Source organism: Ornithodoros turicata, chromosome 8 (genome assembly GCF_037126465.1).
Source record: "Ornithodoros turicata isolate Travis chromosome 8, ASM3712646v1, whole genome shotgun sequence".
NCBI classification, from domain to species: domain Eukaryota; kingdom Metazoa; phylum Arthropoda; class Arachnida; order Ixodida; family Argasidae; genus Ornithodoros; species Ornithodoros turicata.
The window spans coordinates 33,778,712-33,797,687 of NC_088208.1; the positions used below are offsets into that span (position 1 = coordinate 33,778,712).

An 18,976-nucleotide genomic window follows, 5' to 3' on the forward strand; every position below is an offset into this window, starting at 1 on the left:
GTGAGCTACTTACCTTCAAAGCATGTCTCGTTAGCCGTTGGATGTCTTCTCAAAGAGTTCTCGCGATGACAATGTACCCAGTGAATGAGAGCTGACAACGGCAGCTGTTGTTTGACTTCATGCAGCGTTCTGTTGTATACATCCTTGAATAGGACTTCATTGCAGACAGTAAAGCAGGACAGCGTGTGAGCCGATTAAAGCACGCGACCGAATGAAGGAGTGAGGGGCGTTGCATCTACATCCGTCCTCCTTCCGTCAGGCGATGTTCACTCTTTTCATTCCTGCATTTCCTCCTCTGTAGTTTCAGTGGCTGCCTCCGGATTTCGAGGAAGTAACAGCATGTTCGTGAGGCTCCACTTGAGGTCATGGTAGGTGGTTATCGTTGGTTATCTCCGTTGGTCTGCGGGGATTTGGGTACGATTGTCGTCTCGGGGTTGTATTGGAACTCCGTAGCATCTATCTGTGCAGGGTTTCTTTGTTTTGTCTGTTGACACATGCATTTTGGGGGCTATTGTAAGATCTATCGTAAGCGGGGAGGGGGGATGCCCGGGAAATCCCTAGTCGATCTGCTGCTATATATCTGAGCATGAGCAAGTGTGTAGCTTGTAGTCTCATAGATGTAAGCTCGTTATTTAAAATTGTGGAAGTATACGCTTCAATAGCACGAGAATTTCCATACCATTCTGTAGCCCTGCATGTTTTTACTGAATACGTGCGTACTGTAGTCCGTGCTCAATCTGAGGCGCGTTCTAGATGCCATAGGAACTTGTCAGGCACACTCTTGACAAAAATACGTAAATATTCTAGAAACCACTAAAAATTCATATGTCCTTTGGGGCTGGCTGGAGGTCGCTATAAAATACTATAAGAGTGTTTTGGAGGAAAGGTAGATACGCTCCATAAATTGATGATTTGGCACGCATTCGGCTTAATAACGGCGACAGCACAGCTGTGAGCTGTCAGAATGGCATTCGGCGTTGCGTCTACGCTGAAAGCGGCGCCTATTATTCGAGCGTCATTACTCCACATGTTTTTCGTACTTGCTGCATAGTATGATCTATAGAGCGGAACACATATGCTAATGATATACTGGAGCGGACAGCGGGCTACCATGGAAGAAAAGGAACTTCTAGTCCGCCGGCGCGTGAGGTACTTACCACTTTCCATGTGTCAGATTAAACTGTTACAGTTAACTGTTACGACGAAGGTATATTCACTTATGCGATCTACTGCAGATGGGGACAAATATGAATTTACGCTGGGTAGTATGCCTGATGTTCCGGAAGGCGGTCAAAGCATGCCCGCTTAAAACGAAGTGATGCGTTTAAAATACCGCTATTTTTGATATCACGAAGAAGACATTATAAGTGGAAAGCAGAATTAGTAAGAGATTGATTTTTAGTCAAGCAAGATAGAGCGACTGTTGACAAGAACCAAAGGCTCGTGAACACAGGCTGTGATCAAGACGACGACGACAGCGAGGATGCTGATTATTATGATATATAGACATATATATAGACACAATATAGACATATATTGATGCATATATTGACACTAAGAGATGTTGAAAGATATCTTTGAAGGTAAAAAAATGTGGCAGCATAAAATACCGCCGTTCTTGCACCGCAAGATACCACATCCCAATACCGCATCTCAAAATACCGCGGTTCTCACACCGTCGTCAGAGTGCGCGAGAGCTGAATATGATGCCCGTAAAGGTTAATGAGCTTGGGAGAACAAAAATTGGCTCGAGTAACCTCTAAAATACCGCGTCGCTGTTCAGAACTTGAACCTTCTCATGCCTGACGCTTTTGTGTCGCGAGATTGGCGATTTTATCGCCTTGCTTCCTTGCTGTTCACGCTTTTCTTATGCAGTAACGCTACCGACAGAATTTTGTATCCAGGATTTCTCACTGATTCACGATAACTACCGACAGTCAAATTTCTGGTACTTTGTTGCTGTGCACGCACTTCACCTATAACTCTATTCAGATGATGATTACTGTATTCCGTAGTAAGCAATAAAGCCGTGTTTTAGTTCTGAGATTTAAAAATAATGAACTACCTCTCTTTTTCCTGTATGTTGTACATGACTTTTTTTGCGGCTAATGCAAACAAAAGTGGCAACAACACGATTTTTAGAGGATATAATCAGTTGACCGTCCTGCATAAACGATGCAAGCTTGCTCATTTTATCGCATGCGATGCCGTTCCTCGAGCTCTTCGAACATGACAAGTGGTTCCGTTTAGCCGCTGATCCTTTTCCTCCTGGGAGCAAAAATAAGCGGTGACGCCAGAGACGCTGTCATTCGCAGCGTCTATCAAGCGTATATATACGCTCACAGGCTGAGCGGCCGCTCGCTCTATCCGGTTCTTGATGACTGCCTGCATTGTGGGACAGCGAAACAAAGCGAGGCCTTCACAGACGTCGAATAGATGATGGCCCTTCAAGAAGTTCTTTTCATTTTGACTGCAGACATGTCTGTGTTGCGTGCAAGGAGAGACGGGCGTTGTCGCAATCATAACGTCGGCGAAACTCAAGGGGTACTGAATTATAAGATGAGGCAAATTTTGGCATCGCTGCGATGCTCTGCAATAATCAAATGATAAACATTGCAGACTAGCTCTTTTGCGGTGCATACAAAGACACCATATCAGATTTTCTTTAAGATGTTTTTTTTTTTTTTGCTTTGATAATTAGAGTAGCACTGCACCGACCATTTCGCTTCCAGTTTGCGCTGTACAGGTTGGGACAAAAGTTTACGGAACACGCGAACGGCGTACTTTTTCTTCGGTGCGACACCCTAGCGGCCGGCGGAAGCGGGTGAGTTCACTGCTTCGGAGGGGCGGAAGGGTGCGCTGTTAGCGACACACAACGGTAGCTCCTACTTCCCAGATACCCCCAAGCGACCCCGGAACTACCACTGTGTCTGTGTGTCTCTAACAGCGCACGCTTCCACCCCTCCGAAGCAGTGAACTCACCCGCTTCCGCCGGCCGCTAGGGTGCCGCACCGAAGAAAAGGTAGTCCGCTCGCGTGTTCCGTAAACTTTTGTCCCAACCTGTACTTATACCCCTTTTACACGGGCTAATTTAGTGTCATTTTCGTGAAGTGCACTCAACCGAGCGAATGTCACTTCCACTACGTGCTTCCTGAAAAGAACTGAAGTGAACTGAAGTGAAAGTGACACATAAATTAGTCCGTCTGACAGGGGTATCACACGTGACATTTCGCTCTTGGTAACTCCTGTTTTCTTCGTGACTCTTACCACGCGGACGCGACCGTGAAGTTGATTAATGTCCCTTCGTTCTAAGTATGCCACCGTTTTATGAGCATTCGACATATTGACTAAAGTATTGCGACGACACTTCATGGACGTGTGTGGTACATGTGGTTCTGCTTTATTTCATGCATGCAGGTATCCATAAGGCGGACCTGGCTTTTCCTCGCTGGCCTCGCAGTGTACGCTTTCAGCATATTCGTCATCCACAGATCAATTTCACAGAAGAACATCTTCACTTACGTTATGCCGCCGAGTGAAAAGCTGATAGTCAAAACTACACACATGATTGAAACTAACGGAAGCCTGTATATCCAAGAACAGCGTACCGCTGCTAACGAGACAGTGAAAGGAGTTACTCCCCAACCACTAAGACCAGCTGAAAGTGAATCGCGTTCGACAGGACCGAGCCCTGCTTCCAAACAAAGTGCACGACATAGTGGACCAAGTGGGATGAAGCTGTTGCCTCCATACGAAGAGAGCCTTTACCCGTTCACCATAACCAGCCCATCCATGTGTCCACCTAGCACGAATGTTCGACTCCTCGTGTTCGTCATCTCGTCCGTCAAGAACACAGAGATCCGGACTGCCATCAGAAAGTCCTGGGGCTCACCAGCCTTCAATGCTAGCTCAGGTTTCAGACTGGGTTTCATGGTCGGTGTCGCATCCAACAGGTCTCATCAAGCGAACCTTCTCGAAGAATCTAGAAGCCATCGCGACATAGTGCAGGTCAACTACACTGAGGATTACTACAAGATCACGGTTTCCAGCGTGAGCATACTTCGGTGGGTGACCCAAAACTGTCCCAGATACGAGTACCTGGTCAAAATGGACGACGATTCCTTTTTAATGATGGCATCTTTATACGACTATTTGAGTGTGTTAAAGCCGCACCGATCCATTTTGGGAAGGGTTGTTAAAAACAGCGGAGTTAACCGTAACAGGAAGAGTAAGTGGTACACCACAAAAGAGGTATACAGCAAGAGTCGTTATCCCGACTTCACGAATGGGTTCACATACGTGATCACGTCGGACGCTGTGCCCAGCATATACGAGGCAGCAAGGTCGTCCAAGTATTTGTTCCCGTTAGAGGATGTCTTCATAACTGGTATGTGTAGAGAGATCGCGAACGTAACGGTTATAATGATTCCACAAATGTCTCGCATGATTGTCCGTCCGGAAGCGTGTCTTTACAAGGACGCCATAGCCAGACATAGAGTCAGTCCTCAAGTTATGCAAAGCATGTGGAAGAAGCTAGAGAGCAACGACTTCAAATGTAAACGAGGCAAAAAGGGTTGAGCGCCTGCTGTGTTCTGCATGTGTTCGTCTACATGGAAGCTGGGTCGAACGAACCTGTGTCTGAGTTCTATACTTCAGGCAAAGCTGTGGAAGCAGGTTGTCAGTATTCACAAAAGGAGCGTACTAGGAGCCCACTTCCTGGCGTGCGACACAGCAAGCACTGCGTCTGAAGCGAGAAAGAGCGATGATACTAAGCCTTCCAGCTGACTTTGGTGCCCCTCCTGGTCACGAAATCGACACCAGAGGTACTCGGCGTTGTGGTCAAGTTTCATCCTGACATTGGTTTGCGGACCACTTCAGCAATCGACATATCGGAATGGCAAGCACCCTTGGTGAACCGTTTAACATGACCTTTTACTTTTTCCTACCGAGAAGCCTCCACCGAATGAAGGGCATACCCGTTGTCATGCCGCGTCGTTCATTGTCGTCGCCACAGGACACAAAATGAAACGACGGTGGTGCCGTGGACCCGCGATATTTAACATCTTCAGGTGGGACAGGGGAGTGTACACTTTGTGCTCCGCAAGGTGACGCTGTGTTTTCACTCTCAGGGACGTTCACCTCTGAAAGATGGGTACGTCACCAACTCCCTGTTTGGGTGTCTCCCAACGTGCTCCACATCGCATTATGGCGTGTTATACGTCCATACATAGTAGTTATATGGACGTGTTAACACAGGCGAGGGAGGAAGAACTGCTTGTACGTATGGGACGATAATTAAACTAAGAACAAAGCACCTACGGTGGCAAAAAAATGTAAAATCGACACGTGCATTTACTTGCGATCTGCTGTTTGTGTCTTTGTCGTACAATTATATGTCTGTATTTAAATTTAATGGCAGTTAATACGACTGGAACACTACGGCTCCTTGGCTACCGCTAAGGTTTCATAACAACCCCCTTATTTATTTTATTTTATTATTATTATTTTTTTTTTTTTTTTGCTTGCGAACAGCCACAAAGAACTGTCGATCATCTCTCTGTCCAGTTTAGCACATGTTGCATTTTATCTTTTCCTTCAGTTTGGATCTGTAAAGAGGTTTCCCAATAACGCCATACTGGTGTTATACTAAGGCCAATATTATGATGGCATAACCATTCATATAACACAGTGATTCATGTCTACAGTCGAAGATATCAGCACCGGTACCGATGTCATCTCGTGTTAAACAACAACAACAACAACTTTATTGTGAGATGATGAATGGGGAGTTTCATCGCCAGGGGCGATACTCTACCCCATTGTTGGTGATGATGTGAGGAATGAATCTACCCCTTCACAATAAGAATCGAAGACCTATGGCGTCCAAAAAGGTCAAAAGAGCTTTGAGGGCAGAGCGTCGGTGGGCTGCATTTCGCCAGGGACCAATCAGTTTTGAGAGAGAGGGGGGAGGCGAGAGTCCAGCTGCGTAAGAGACCCGGAGAGAGTGATTCGGGAAGGTTGGTATATATATATATATATATATATATATATATATATATATATATATATATATATAGTGTATCTCGTGTTACGTGTCTTTACACCAGTATGATACGAGTGAGTTTCACTTGTATCTTTCATGTTATGAACATTATGACACCTTGCGCGCTAAAGGGAGACTTCGGAACGATCGGAGAAAAAATAAAATGTTGTACATCGTCGTTGGTGCGTAACATCCACTGTATACCTGCCATAGACTTTGTTGCTTTCTCATGTGACGAATTATGCCTCAAACAAGAAAGCAGTCAAACCGAAACAGGAACGTGGAGAGAAGGTCGCAGAAATTTTTCCCTCACAAGGCCACAGCGTTGACGTCACTCTGCGTGGAGCTGACAGGTAGTATACTATATACTACGCCTGTCGCAGCCGCTGTGTTACATTCCCGAAACAAAACAATGGACGAAGATTCGGGATCAGATTACTCAGACACTGGTGGAAAAAGCGGTCAGCTGCTTCCCTGAGAGTCAGGAAAGAGCAGGGGAATGGTATGCACAGTGACGTTGGCAGACCAGAGAGATAAATAAAGAAGTACTTCCATCGAGGCCCGATGGAAGCCAGACTTTTTCGAATTTCAAAAGTTTCTATGATTCCCCTTTGGCTTTCAAGTGAGATATTTCACAACTGTGTTCTGTTCGTGTAAGTGATTGTGGGAATACCAATAGCTTGGAATATAGTTTGTTGCGAAATCTCCCTACGCCTCACCGTAAAGGTGGCAGTCGTCACGTCCAACTGTGCCTGAGCTGCACGCACAAAGTTTGACTGGCTCAGTGAATAACTGTGTACGGGCAAAGTGTCTTGCGGAGGCGAAGGGGACCCGAAGAGACCTCATGCGGCTGGCGATGATAAAAGTCCATTAGCAAAGTGGCTGCCCGCTGAGGAACCCGGCCAACCTCCCGTCGTGACTCCCAGAAAGACCTATAGCCCATAATTACGCACGGAGAGTGCACATCGTCCACGCTACTGGCTGTTCCGCGCGCGGGCTCCGGCTGCCCTCACGGACCTTGAATTAGAGTATATAAGAAGTGTTTGTTTTACTGGCGGACTTCGTTTAGCCACTGAGGACAGCGGGGCTTCCAATATAATCGAGAATATTTTCCAAATATTCCAGGATATGGGAGGCGCTTTTCGAGTGACACGGTGCAGGCACGATATAGAGGAGGTCCAGACAGTAAAATGTGTTGCGTCAATGTTACCTGAACGTTGAAGTGTTGCAGCGATGTTTCATGCCCACATTCGTTGTTGTAGCAATATATTATATTTGTTTCAGTGTTCATGCTAAGTTTCAAAGATTGCGTAAAGCTATAACATTGCGATGATGTTACTAATTTTTTTAAAACTTTAAACCAACTCTAATCTTTCCGCTTTTACCTAGTCGCTAACCACCACTGTCTTTGCGCATTATGGCCTTTGTTTCTTGTGCGCCTTAAAAACTCCATTCGTCATAGTCATATTACTGAAGCAATGTTGAATATGTTACACTGAGGTCATGTGGCGTTTACATTGTTGATGCAATGTTTTGCAAGCAATATCAATACTATGTTGCAATTGCATTTCTTCCAAAACGCAACGTAAGCAACGTAAATTCAAGGTTGGTGCAATATCTTTATTTCAATGTTTTTGCTTATTGGAAAATACGCGTAGACCTAACAGTGTAATTGTGTTGCCGAAGCAATGTTGAGTGTGCTACACTGACCAAATATCCCATTTACGTTGCTGATGCGGTGTTCGGCAAGCAATGTTAATGCAATTCTGAATAGCATGGCTCACAAAACACTGCATCAGCAACCTAATCTTAACGTTGCAGCAGTATATCATCGTAATAATGTGTCCGCTGTATTTCAAAGGATGCGTAGAGATAACATTGTGATTCTGGTGCGAGAGCAATGTTTTACATGGTACATTGAGGAAATGTCGCAGTTAGATTGTGTAATAGAGATGTTACCTCTAGGCAACATCTGAAACGTTGCAGCAACTTTGAAACAAGCATGTTGCTACAACATTGCCGAGACACTTCAGTGTTTCAGTAACACAATGTTTGCACCATCTTGTTGTATCTGGGATTCCTGACAATAAACAATGGAATGAAATCTTCTTCGGAGCTTCCCATGACGTTCACCCGTCATTTATCAGTTTGTTTTCGACGATGTGTTCAAATGTTGCGGCAACGTTTCATGCATGCATGCACAAATGGAATGTTACCGCAATGCTTCTATTTCATTGTTGTTGCAGCATTTCAAATGTTGCATTTGAGAAGCATTACGGTTATGTTGATGAAGCAATGTTTCATGCGCTGCAGTGAGGGAACGTTACATTTACATTGCTGACGCAATGCTATTGAAGCAATATCGTATCAATGCTAGGGCAACAACAGACCTTCAGTGGGAACTGAAAACTAAATAACAAAAAAGTAAATGCAGGCAATATGCCGAAGAAAAAAGAAAATATAGGATGTCTGAGAACGTTGAGTGGGACCATTATGGGCAGAATTAATGCAGCAACTGTCACTGTGAGAGACACTGCGACACTGCTGGACGCGCGATGGGAGACGAGTATGGACGAAAGGATCGAGACGAGGGAAACATACACTCAAAAGAAATTAATCTAACCCAGAACATGAAATTCATTACAATCCATTCTTACGCACATGCGAATGCGTGCTTGGACCCTCGATATGGCGTTGTTCCATAGCGTCAGTGCGACCAGAGCCCTGGAGCCCGCTCGTGGCAAGAATGATCGCCTTCCGAGCCAAGACTGGGAGGTAACACGGGTTCGAATTCTGGCTGTGCCGTGTGCGGTTTTCCCAGGGTTTTGCGGCAGACTTTCCAGGTAGATGTCGGCACCGTTACCCTGAAGCCCGCCCAGGACGATTACTGAATATGTAAGCATACTGTGCTACATAGCACATATATCACCAAGACAACACTGCAGTGCCCCTCCAGTGTTGCTTTTGTAACGTTGCTACAATGTAATATAACTGGTCATTAGCAATGTTGTTTCTGTGACATTGTTGCAAAATAACGAAGGCGGTCCTTAGCAGTGTCACATCACCATTGCGATGTCGCATTTTTGCAATGTTGTTCCCATAACATTGATGCAGGATAACGAAGGCTTTCATTAGCAACTTAACATCAATATTGGTGCAATGTCACTGTAACAATTTGCGCTGACTGGGGACGACAGTTGGCAGTTCCGAAGTGCTTGCTTTGAGGAGGGATGTCTTTGTTGAAACAAGTACCCTAGGCTCCCATATATCGTACATTTAGAGCAAAAGCAAAAGTACAATAAAAGGTACGTTTTATATGTATACTTTGGACCTCTGGTGACAATGAAAATATATTTCACGTAGCAACATCTTAGCTTTTAGTCTCAAAATTGATAACAGCCTTAGCTGAATATGCCAGGGCATAGCAGCAACTGGTGCAGACGTGCTGGGCTGCAGCATGCAAACTGTAGTCTTTCATGCGATTCGAGCACCTGATGATAAGATATAATTCTGGTCGAATCTAGCACTATCTATTTGCAGGCGTAGGAGGGAGGCGTACACCGATTTGCGGGAGCGGTTCTCGCTTCGGTTTCACAATCTTATCGGATGTGTCCAGCAATGGCCTTTATCACTTGTCTTCTTACAGCGAACCTCTTCCGGCCCCTGCGCATGGGAACACCACCTGTCCTCACTGACACACAGCCTCCGACTGGTTTCTTATCTTGTTATCACGTGCAAGAGCCTCGTCAATGGTCACAGCTTCCGTGTTTCGGGCAATGGATGTTGTTTGCATGTGCACCGCTACCACACGCTGGCCGCTTCCTTGTCCGATGTTCTCTTTGCGTTGTTCGACATGCCCCTTCACCAGCATTCACCCCGGCTTTATGCACTCACCGCGTTGTGCTGCGTAGGGTGTAGAACCTATATAGTTCCACGTGAATCTGCAAAACAAGACAAGGTTTTCGCCATTACGTTTCGTCTCCTGAAGAAATGAATTGCCGTGGTGCTTACAGACTAGAAGACAACTAGCACTAATTTGTACGGAATGATCGATTTGGTTTTAATCATGCAACTATACCCAGGTGTCTGGCAGGCAATGCCGTTTGTGCGATCAGTGGAATTTCAACGCGAACTTTCATGGTGGAAGCAACTTGTACAGCGGCTGGTTAAAACCGAAGAAAAAGCAACACGGATTGCTCTGCAGCAGTATGTAGATGCCAAAGGTAAGCGCCATGTAATTATGTGCCCGTTATTTTTCCTGAAGCTCCGGGTTGGATTAGATTGGATTGGATTGGGAAGAAAGGACAGAAATCTGGTCGGTGGCCTTCGCTTTGACTGCGCCGTATGGCACAGAATCGAGCGCGCTGCATGAATTGATCGAGGAGGGTGTGGCTGCCTGTATCGGGCGGCAGAACGTGACTGGAGTCCTGTACGTTAGATGGCGCAGAGGTTCTGCTGCCGGTGGTTCGCTATTACGGCACGATTCTCGTAGAAATATATCGTGTCGTAATGACCCCATGCAAAAAGCATGCACACGTCAAGGCGCAATGTGAGGAGGGGGGAGTCAAGAAAACATGCCCAAGATCAAACCGCACTCTGTAACAGGTCGTAGTCGCTATTGCCGATAATAGCAATACCCTTTTGCTCACGTTGACGTCAACAGGGTGAGTAGACCGGAGTTATCATCTAGGTTTGAAGAATATCAAACGAGTGATTCGCTATCGTTGAATCGGCTATCTGAGTCTCAGAGAGATAAGAAATCCCGTAAAGAACCCTTAGAATTCCGGCTTTTGGGGATTGTCGCTATGTTTCAGAATGATGGGGGACAGCCCGGTGCTCGGTGTACGATAAGGTAATGCGGACCCTGCTAGAGCTCGCCTATAGAAGAAAAAAAATCACTTCATCTTGGCTGCAAGAGATGGGTTTCTACCTGGCTTTCGCCGACTCCCGCGGTGGTTTCAGTACACATAACTCTGTATCCAAAATTCCTAGTTATTCCTCTTCCAGAGTCGGCAGAGGACACTCTCAACTAATACCCCTGTAACTACCCCTGTCAGTACCCCTGTCACATCTTCAATGATGATTGAAATCAATGACCATTGAGCTTGTGCGCAGCGCCACCAAGCGTCAAACGTGTAAACTTCTCAAACACCATTGTATCCAATGCTCTCTGACAGGTTGACATATTACACACTTGGTGGCGCCATGCGCATGTCAAATGTAGGGTGGCTGAATACCAACTCCCTCTGCTGTATTGAGGCCTAGTCCAATGACCATTGCTTTCGATTATCATTGAAGACTGCTTGTGTGACACGGGTTGAACATTCTGCTAATAATAACAATAATAATGGTGCCGTGATGCTACGCGTAAGGTTTGTCTGCCTAGTGTGGCGACATGGTGCTATACACGTTTAAATGCGGTAGCTTTGCAGGGTCATCTTCCAATCATGATCTTGGGGCGCCGCGATCGTTTCGGTACCACCATCTTCCTTCTCTCCTCTCTCCTCCTCGCTCCACAGCTGTTACGGACGGACCAACACAGCTGTCGTCGTTGCTGCGCTCCTATAAAGCAATCGCTCGGATAAGTCGAAGAAGACAGGAAATTTAGTAACACGGTTTCATAATGCCACACAGACGAGATGTCTCTAAGTAAACCCTCAACCTTCATTATTTATCCGACTATCGATTGCGATCAGTTTTCGATTAGCGATAAACGCCATTTGCCGAACACCAGCCAGCTTTCGTTCTTCACTGACACTCTCCAAACTTCGTCAGACAGCATCATCTCTTCGCTAACCGACCTCACACCCCCCCTCTTCTACATAACCCGTGAGTATGAAGGGTGTGCGCGTCTTGGATAATTCATTACGTATAGGACGAGGCAAAATATATGAGCGGTCACCGTGTGTAAACAGCGTGTGTCGATGTACACGACCGCCCGTGACTTTGGACATTGTAATGCCCCGTTCTCACACACGCGCCCACAAACACGCCGCTGAGGCGATAGATTGATTTGCAGGAGTCACGCCAACTCATAATCAGCATTCATCTGTGCGCTTTCCCAGCTAATGGTCCCCTCGGCTCGGGTCTAAAACGAGTGCCCTCAAATTGTTTTTGTCCTTTCTCCGTCCCTTTTTCTTTTTTTTTTTTTTTTTTTTTTTTTTGTTTTTGGTTCGCCTCAAAGGGTTGCTCGCCCTCTATAGTGTGAAGAGGTCGCATCGCGTTTCTGCGGTCTCTCGTGCACACGCCTGGCCCGGTGACCCGTCCTTTTCGTGATACTTCCGAGCGAGATGTTGTGTTGCGAATTGAAACCGTAATTCGGAATGCTTATGTGGTAATCGTAGAAGGCCTTCGGATTCGACATGAACGATGCGGGTTTTCCGAAGAATTTCTGGACGGATGTCGGCACAGTTCCTCGTGATGTCGGCCCATCACGCATACTAACTCCCCTGTTCCCCCACTCCTTCCTGCTGTGTTCTCTCCATCTGTCCACGTCTGTACGCCGCTTATAGCCACAGTTGCTTCGCGGCGCTAACACATAATTTAAAAAAAAATGATGCAGTCTGGAGCTGTCGACTGGTTCCGAGATTGCAGCTGTGTCCCACTGCGAGTTACTCGTAGATGTCATACGCAAAAGTTTGAATTGGGAGAAAAAGAAAAGTCATGTCGGCTTCGCCAACATTGATGTCGGTTGTTCTATAGCATTTACAGGTGCATGCTAATGAAAGGCAGTGAAACAAAAAGAGTATGAACTCTGTGTACAAAGAGATGCGGAGTCTAGAAAACATTTGTTTAGAAAACAAATGTCACCTCGAAAAGGGAGCACCCTAGCGGTCAAAGCTTTTTTTAGTTTTATACAAAGCTAGTTTTAACGATGAACAACGAAAACGAATGCTCACATCAAGGTTGCTGTGAGGTGAGCATGGACCGCTGCAGCCCCGCTGACATCACAAAGGAGTGCCTCCGGGATAAAGGTCGATTGAGGATTCTTTTGAGATATAACAAACTGTAGTCAGCAAGTTTTGTTCGGAATTGTTGGCCTCGACCCTACGGCTCCGAAGGTAGTTACACGGTACCTACACAATGACTATGAGATTCACAAGAACCCACGTGACAGGATGGACCTTTTTCACATTTGTATTTGTATTTGTATTTATTTAAAAAACACAAGGCATTGCAGCCAAAGGAAATACTGCGGTACAGGGTCAGTAGCGCATGCTAGTGGAGACTCCTGCGACACACAGTTAAAAAACATCAACGTTGAAGCGGTAACTGAAATACTAAACAATTTTCAAGTATTTTGATGAGGCAAGTATATGCTGTCTCAACTTCGCGGCGAAACAATGACTAGTTTTCACATCGAACGGTAAGGCATTCCACAGTCTCGTACCAAAGCACACAGTCAAACGGGTTCCATATGCATTCTTTGGCCTATACAAAATGTAATCTTGTAAAGCAACACTTCGATTGCTCCTGTTGCATTTTTTAAATATAGAGCTATTGTAGGGCACATTTGTCGTTACAATAGAAAAGACAAGCAAGGTACATCTTTCACGAATCAGATCGGGAAAAGGCAAAATATTCAATTCACTGAACAACCCAACGCATGAGGTTCGACTATTAGAGAATGTTATTAATCTGACAGCTCTCTTTTGTAGTTTAAATAGACGCTCAAGGTATGTTGTAAATGCATTGCCCCATGAGGTAACACAGTAAGTCAAGTGACACTGGACCAGAGCAAAGTACAGTTGACGCAGCACATACAGGGGGAAGTACTGTCTAGCAAGGAATAAAGCGTGACAGGACTGCGATATATTTTTTGCGACTTTGTCAATATGTGGCCTCCAAGAAAAAGATGAGTCCAGCAACACTCCCAAATATTTAATTTCATGCACTTGTTCCACAGCTTGATTCTGAACGGTAATATTAATCTGAGTACTACTGATAGATGATGATCTAGAGAAGATTACAAACTTCGTCTTACTCGTGTTTAAAGATAAACGATTCGCTTCGAACCACTGAGCGATTTTGTTGGCCTCATAGGACATTATATATAGGACATGCGCGTCGCATCCTAGCGGTTCTCCAGCGAACCATGCTCAGTGCAGTCAAAACAAATCCTCGTGGGTAACACAAAGGACCTAAACCGGAGTGGGACCGACGAGCTCGCGCCGTTCGTGCGGTTTCCCCAATGGCCCCACTTCTGTCGTCCCCATATGGCTCCATCTAGTGAAGACGGAGATAACCCTCTCCGGCGCCTCAAGGTCATACGCGTGCGCATAGGCCATTGTGAAACAAGGTCCATTGAAATATGTCAGTCGTCGAAAAATCCAGGTCGACGGGAATAGACCTCTACCCGAGAAACGTCATCATGACGTTGGAAGACACACTGAAACCGAAACAAATCGGAAAAATGAGTTCGGGTTCCACGAATGGACACTTGTTCGCTGCCTCCTAGTGAAAGAAAAGTAGGACCGAAGGTCGCTTCCCCTTTGGGAGAATCGTAATCCCCTCAAGACCGTGGCTTTCGGGCGACACCTTGTTCGCCTCTAGCTTCGAGCGTAGTTCAACTCTACCAAATTGGCGGCGCTGTCGAACACTATGACTTCATTTGTTTATAAACAGGGAGAGGTCTATTGATCGACGCTCCTCTCGATTGCCGTCGGGTGCGCTAACCACTACGCTACACTGGCGACGGCTTGCCGACGGCTGCCAGCCTCAGAACAGGTACATTCCATCGTGCACCTGACAATGTTTTCATACCTTTGATTTCGGTTTGCTTTAAGAACAAATGGAGATATATAGAGTGAACAGAAATCAACAATTACTTTCTCTCTGTTTGATACAAGTAAAAGAAAACGTGTCTCAATATCCACTTGCGCCTCATCATTCTTAGCTTCTTGGTTGTGCATCTCCGTTGTAAGTACATATATTACTCAATAGCCGGTGATCAATAGTTTCCTCCATGGGCAACTACGCTTAATGATCTTGCTATGATCCTTTACCCACTACCCAAGCACACTTTGCTGAAGATGATGACAAATACTTTCTGACGTCCGATATGCGTTTTGGCTGTGCACAATTGCTGTGCCGTCTTTTATTTCCCCTCCTGCCCAAGAAAGTGCTGGTCCCTTAGTGGGAACAAGCAAACTCTTATGATATATGCGATGCTCAGCTGAAAAGGAAAGATGCGCTGATACTCGGTAACATCTACTTCCGTTTTTTGCTTTCACTTTAGCCACGCTTGTGGAACCAACGACCCACAAAGGGAAGAGGGGAAGGAGGGTAGTGCTGATTGATAACGGGCAATAAAATAGGCCCGTAGGGCGGACTTTGTCTGGGGCATTTTTCATTTCGGATTCCTTGACGTGTCGTCGTTTGGGAGGGTGTAGATGAAAATAACGGTGACAAAATGGTAATTGGAAAGACAAACCGCTTGTTTTCTCTGATTCGCTCGCGTCATCGTTGCGCAAAATATTGGTCCAGCGCAGCGTCATCTACATATAAAGGAGCTGTCGCCGTGGCTGTGCATGCGTAAACGCAGACCGCGGAAACGGGCGCACGTTCTTTTGAACTAGCGTGATTGCTTACTCCAGGTAATTTGATAGTTGCAGTGATGAACGTAATTTCTTTGTCGTGCGTTGCACCACGCTCCTATTGTGCGATTATCGCACAAGGTCATAATGATTAGAATGAAATTCAAGTAACACGTGGAAAATTTCAATGTGTGTTTATACCCATACCCCAAAAGTCCCACCTTATACCATCCTGAAGGGATGCTACCGGCACAACGTTGGCAAGGTTATTCCCATGCATGAAGTACAAGGGTGACGAACAGACAATCACGCTCCTTCCACTCTCTCTTACATATTCCTCAGTCACTCATAGACTCTTAAAAATGAACTTCACCGCATAGCACGCTCCTAGCCAACCATCATCTCAAATGATATCGTTATCTGCCCTGATTCGTTGAAAACGGGAGGCGTACGCCTTTTTGTGGCAATGATGAACAGCATAAGTGTCACAAAAAAGGCGTACGCCTCCCGTTTTCAACCAATCAGGGCAGCTAGCGATATCATTTGAGATGATGGTTGGCTAGGAGCGTGCTATGCGGTGAAGTTCATTTTTAAGAGTGTACGCTCAAACATGAGGCAAGGCAACATCCAGAATGGAGCTCGCCTCGGCGGATTCTCGTTACTCATGATAAGAATGTTTCGGACGTTTTCTTTTTGTTTTTGCTTTTCCCTTAATGTCGGCTACTGGTGTGTTCCTTGTGACAAGCCACATAGAAGCCGGTCAAACATTGCTGACGAGTTGAGTCTTCTACGAGATTTGCCTCCGGGTTCTTAATCAGGCCACCTCGGAGGTCCAATGGCTTCGTTGGCGTCCCTCGTAGCGTGGTTCCTTTTACGGCTGGTATTGGAAAGGCCCCATAGGAGCGATTGCCAACGTCGTAAAGCCATAAATGCGCTGGCGGCCCATGAATCTCGCGCACTGGGACGATACGGCCTCCGATGCGAACGTGCTGAGGTTGCGGAAGACTACAGGAAACAAATAGGAGCCATGCTTGCTCTCCGCGGTTTTTACTTCACAAGTTTTGGGCTTCCTTTCTCTGTGTAGTGACTATAGTTGCACGAAAACCAGAGCCGCGGATTGAAGAGTCAGCGTTTGAGAAACGAAGCAGAGTTTTTTTTTGCTCCCTTTTTCACGTCTTCCGCTGTTCGGCGATTGGAATTGTTGCGCGGCTGTTCGCGCCAGTATAGTTCGGGGACAGTGACAACAACAACAACAGTTGTATTCTGACGATGAAGTGGGGAGGTTTTCCACTTTAGGAGACAGTGAGAAGGAAGTGTGACAGTGCGATCGATAATTATACAGTAATACGCATACAACGAATGGTGATGGATAAAGAAGAAAAACATGGGGACGTGAGTTGCGACGAAGTCGAACCGGCTACCCCACGACGCTTACACACGTACAGAAAACAGATGAACGAATTGGGGTTCAACATGTACTTTCAAAAGTTTAACCAAGTGTGTTGAAAATGTCAGAATCGCTTGGCGCACGTACAGCACACACTCAACAACAACAACAACAACATAGATGAATGGATGATGATGATGTGGGATGTTTCCCTGCGTTGAGTGCAGGACCCTACCCCATTCCAAAGAGCACACACTCAGCAGGTCATAGAATGTCCATAAACCCGGTTGTACTTTAAAAACATATTCACGTGCTCTCAGCGCCTTGTCGTACCGACTCAGGACCTAACGGGTCTCGCGATGTCGAAGGCTCGGGAGTCTATACACGAGACCGACTCCCCTTCTAAAACCTTTCGAGTGTCAACGTATTTCCCACGCCTGAGAAAGGTGTTGTTCTACGTCCTCTGCAATGCGACACTAACTGCAGTTCGGGGAGTCACGCTTGCATAGTGTGAAGGGAAGACGTGCCCTGTACGGCGCATACAACTGAACGTAGGCTCTTCCGATATATGCGTTTTTTTTTCTTTTTTCTTTTTTGCTATTCGAGAGTTTCAGTACTTCGTACGCATTGTGGGCACGCTAGTTCCTTGCGTACGCATCAGCTATAAAACTCTCTACTCTACAGGGTGTTTAAAATTAAGCTTTTACGAGCGCTACGCAAACACAGCGATGACAGGAAACCGGATGATAACTTTACGCTACTTGTGTAAGAAACAGGTGTTGCTAATTATGTAGCACCTGTTTCTTACTCAAGGAACGTGAAAAAGAGCAGCCAGTTTTTTTTTTTTTTTGTTCGACTATTTATAAAGTGCTAGTGAAAGCTTAATTTTGAACACCCTGTATATTTGGCATCTACGTTGGGCTTGCGGTCTCTGGCAGTCAGTTCTAATGACAGTTGTCGTTGAATAAATGGGAAGGAATCGCCTACAGCCATTACGCTTGCAAGCTCACTTATGTAATGCCAATGCAAAAATTGCAAAAGAGTGCCGGGAGTTTAGGATAAAAGAATCCTAGACTGCAGCTGTTGTTTCATGCAACAACAGTGCTTGGACTCTGAACTTAGTTTTGCCCAGACCTGTGGACACTTCAACGTGCATTTGACGCTAGCTTCCCTTGTGCCATCAAGCAGCAAAACAGCAACTTTAACCATCACCACACCATCACCATCACTACCCCTGGTCTATTAAGATTTGCACGTGAATAGAAAAACAACGAATGCACACCATGAACAACGTGTACAAAAAAAAAAAAGCTGAAAAGGGACAACAAGGCCGCCATTTTACGCAACGTACCTAATCTCCGTCTGCCCTATAGGGAAGCAGAGTTTGACAGAAAAGACGACGGTGTATATTCTCCTTGTATATTCTACGCGGATTATCCTTCCTGTCAGCGTCTTGTCCTAATGCATACGACTCACCTGCATGGCTATGGCGAGCACGACGCAGTTGAGCAACAGTGCACGCGCGGTTAACGTCATTACTGAACAGTCTTTTCGCAAAATATACGCGACAGGACGTAATAAAACAAAGAATGTAGGAAAAATAACCTTGCTTCACAAATGGGCTCCATGGAGCAACGTGTAAAAGCTGCTCCAGCGGAAGAACTATACGACGCCAGTGTGGCGCTCAACCGCGCTAATGCACAATCCGCGTTTTTACCGTATAGCTGTAGCCGCGTTAATCCGCTAGACAACGAAAAAGAAAAGAAAAGAAAAACATCGCGTTTCAGCCGCCGAGTTATGTTTGTGTAGTGTAAACACCCGTCCACTTCAGCCTGAAAAAAAAAAAAGAAGACTTTCGGCTTAGCTACACGCACTTTTTTGTGGTCATTCCGCGTGCAAAAAATGCATCACGTTATTTTTATCATCGTACAATGGTAATGCGAGGGATGCTAAAAGGGACATGGAGGATGAAGCTTTTCCTGTATTTTTTTTTCTTTTTTCTCTTTTATA

At 45.7% G+C, this 18,976-nt stretch overlaps 3 protein-coding genes across 4 annotated transcripts in view; 2 read left to right on the plus strand and 1 right to left on the minus strand.

Moving 5' to 3' along the window:
• Positions 1 to 199, minus strand: part of LOC135367060 (GTP-binding protein 10-like) — a 20,054-nt gene extending 19,855 nt beyond the window's left edge. Inside the window, 1 exon segment of the mRNA XM_064600155.1 lies at positions 14 to 199. The gene's annotated coding sequence lies outside the window, so the exon portion shown is untranslated.
• Positions 1 to 5,489, plus strand: part of LOC135367061 (beta-1,3-galactosyltransferase 5-like) — a 6,277-nt gene extending 788 nt beyond the window's left edge. Inside the window, exons 2-3 of one of the 2 annotated variants that reach the window (XM_064600156.1) lie at positions 166 to 368; positions 3,418 to 5,489. In XM_064600156.1, coding sequence (XP_064456226.1) covers positions 366 to 368; positions 3,418 to 4,578 — 1,164 coding nt within the window. In that variant the 5' untranslated portion in view covers positions 166 to 365 and the 3' untranslated portion in view covers positions 4,579 to 5,489. The remainder of the gene's footprint in view (positions 1 to 165; positions 369 to 3,417) is intronic. The other variant, XM_064600157.1, reaches the window with a different exon arrangement.
• A 4,305-nt stretch (positions 5,490 to 9,794) lies between these two features.
• The window catches only part of LOC135367064 (uncharacterized), a 416,498-nt gene continuing 407,316 nt past the window's right edge, over positions 9,795 to 18,976 (plus strand). The window contains exon 1 of the mRNA XM_064600159.1: positions 9,795 to 10,266. Within this exon, the coding sequence (XP_064456229.1) occupies positions 10,258 to 10,266 (9 nt within the window). The 5' untranslated portion in view covers positions 9,795 to 10,257. The remainder of the gene's footprint in view (positions 10,267 to 18,976) is intronic.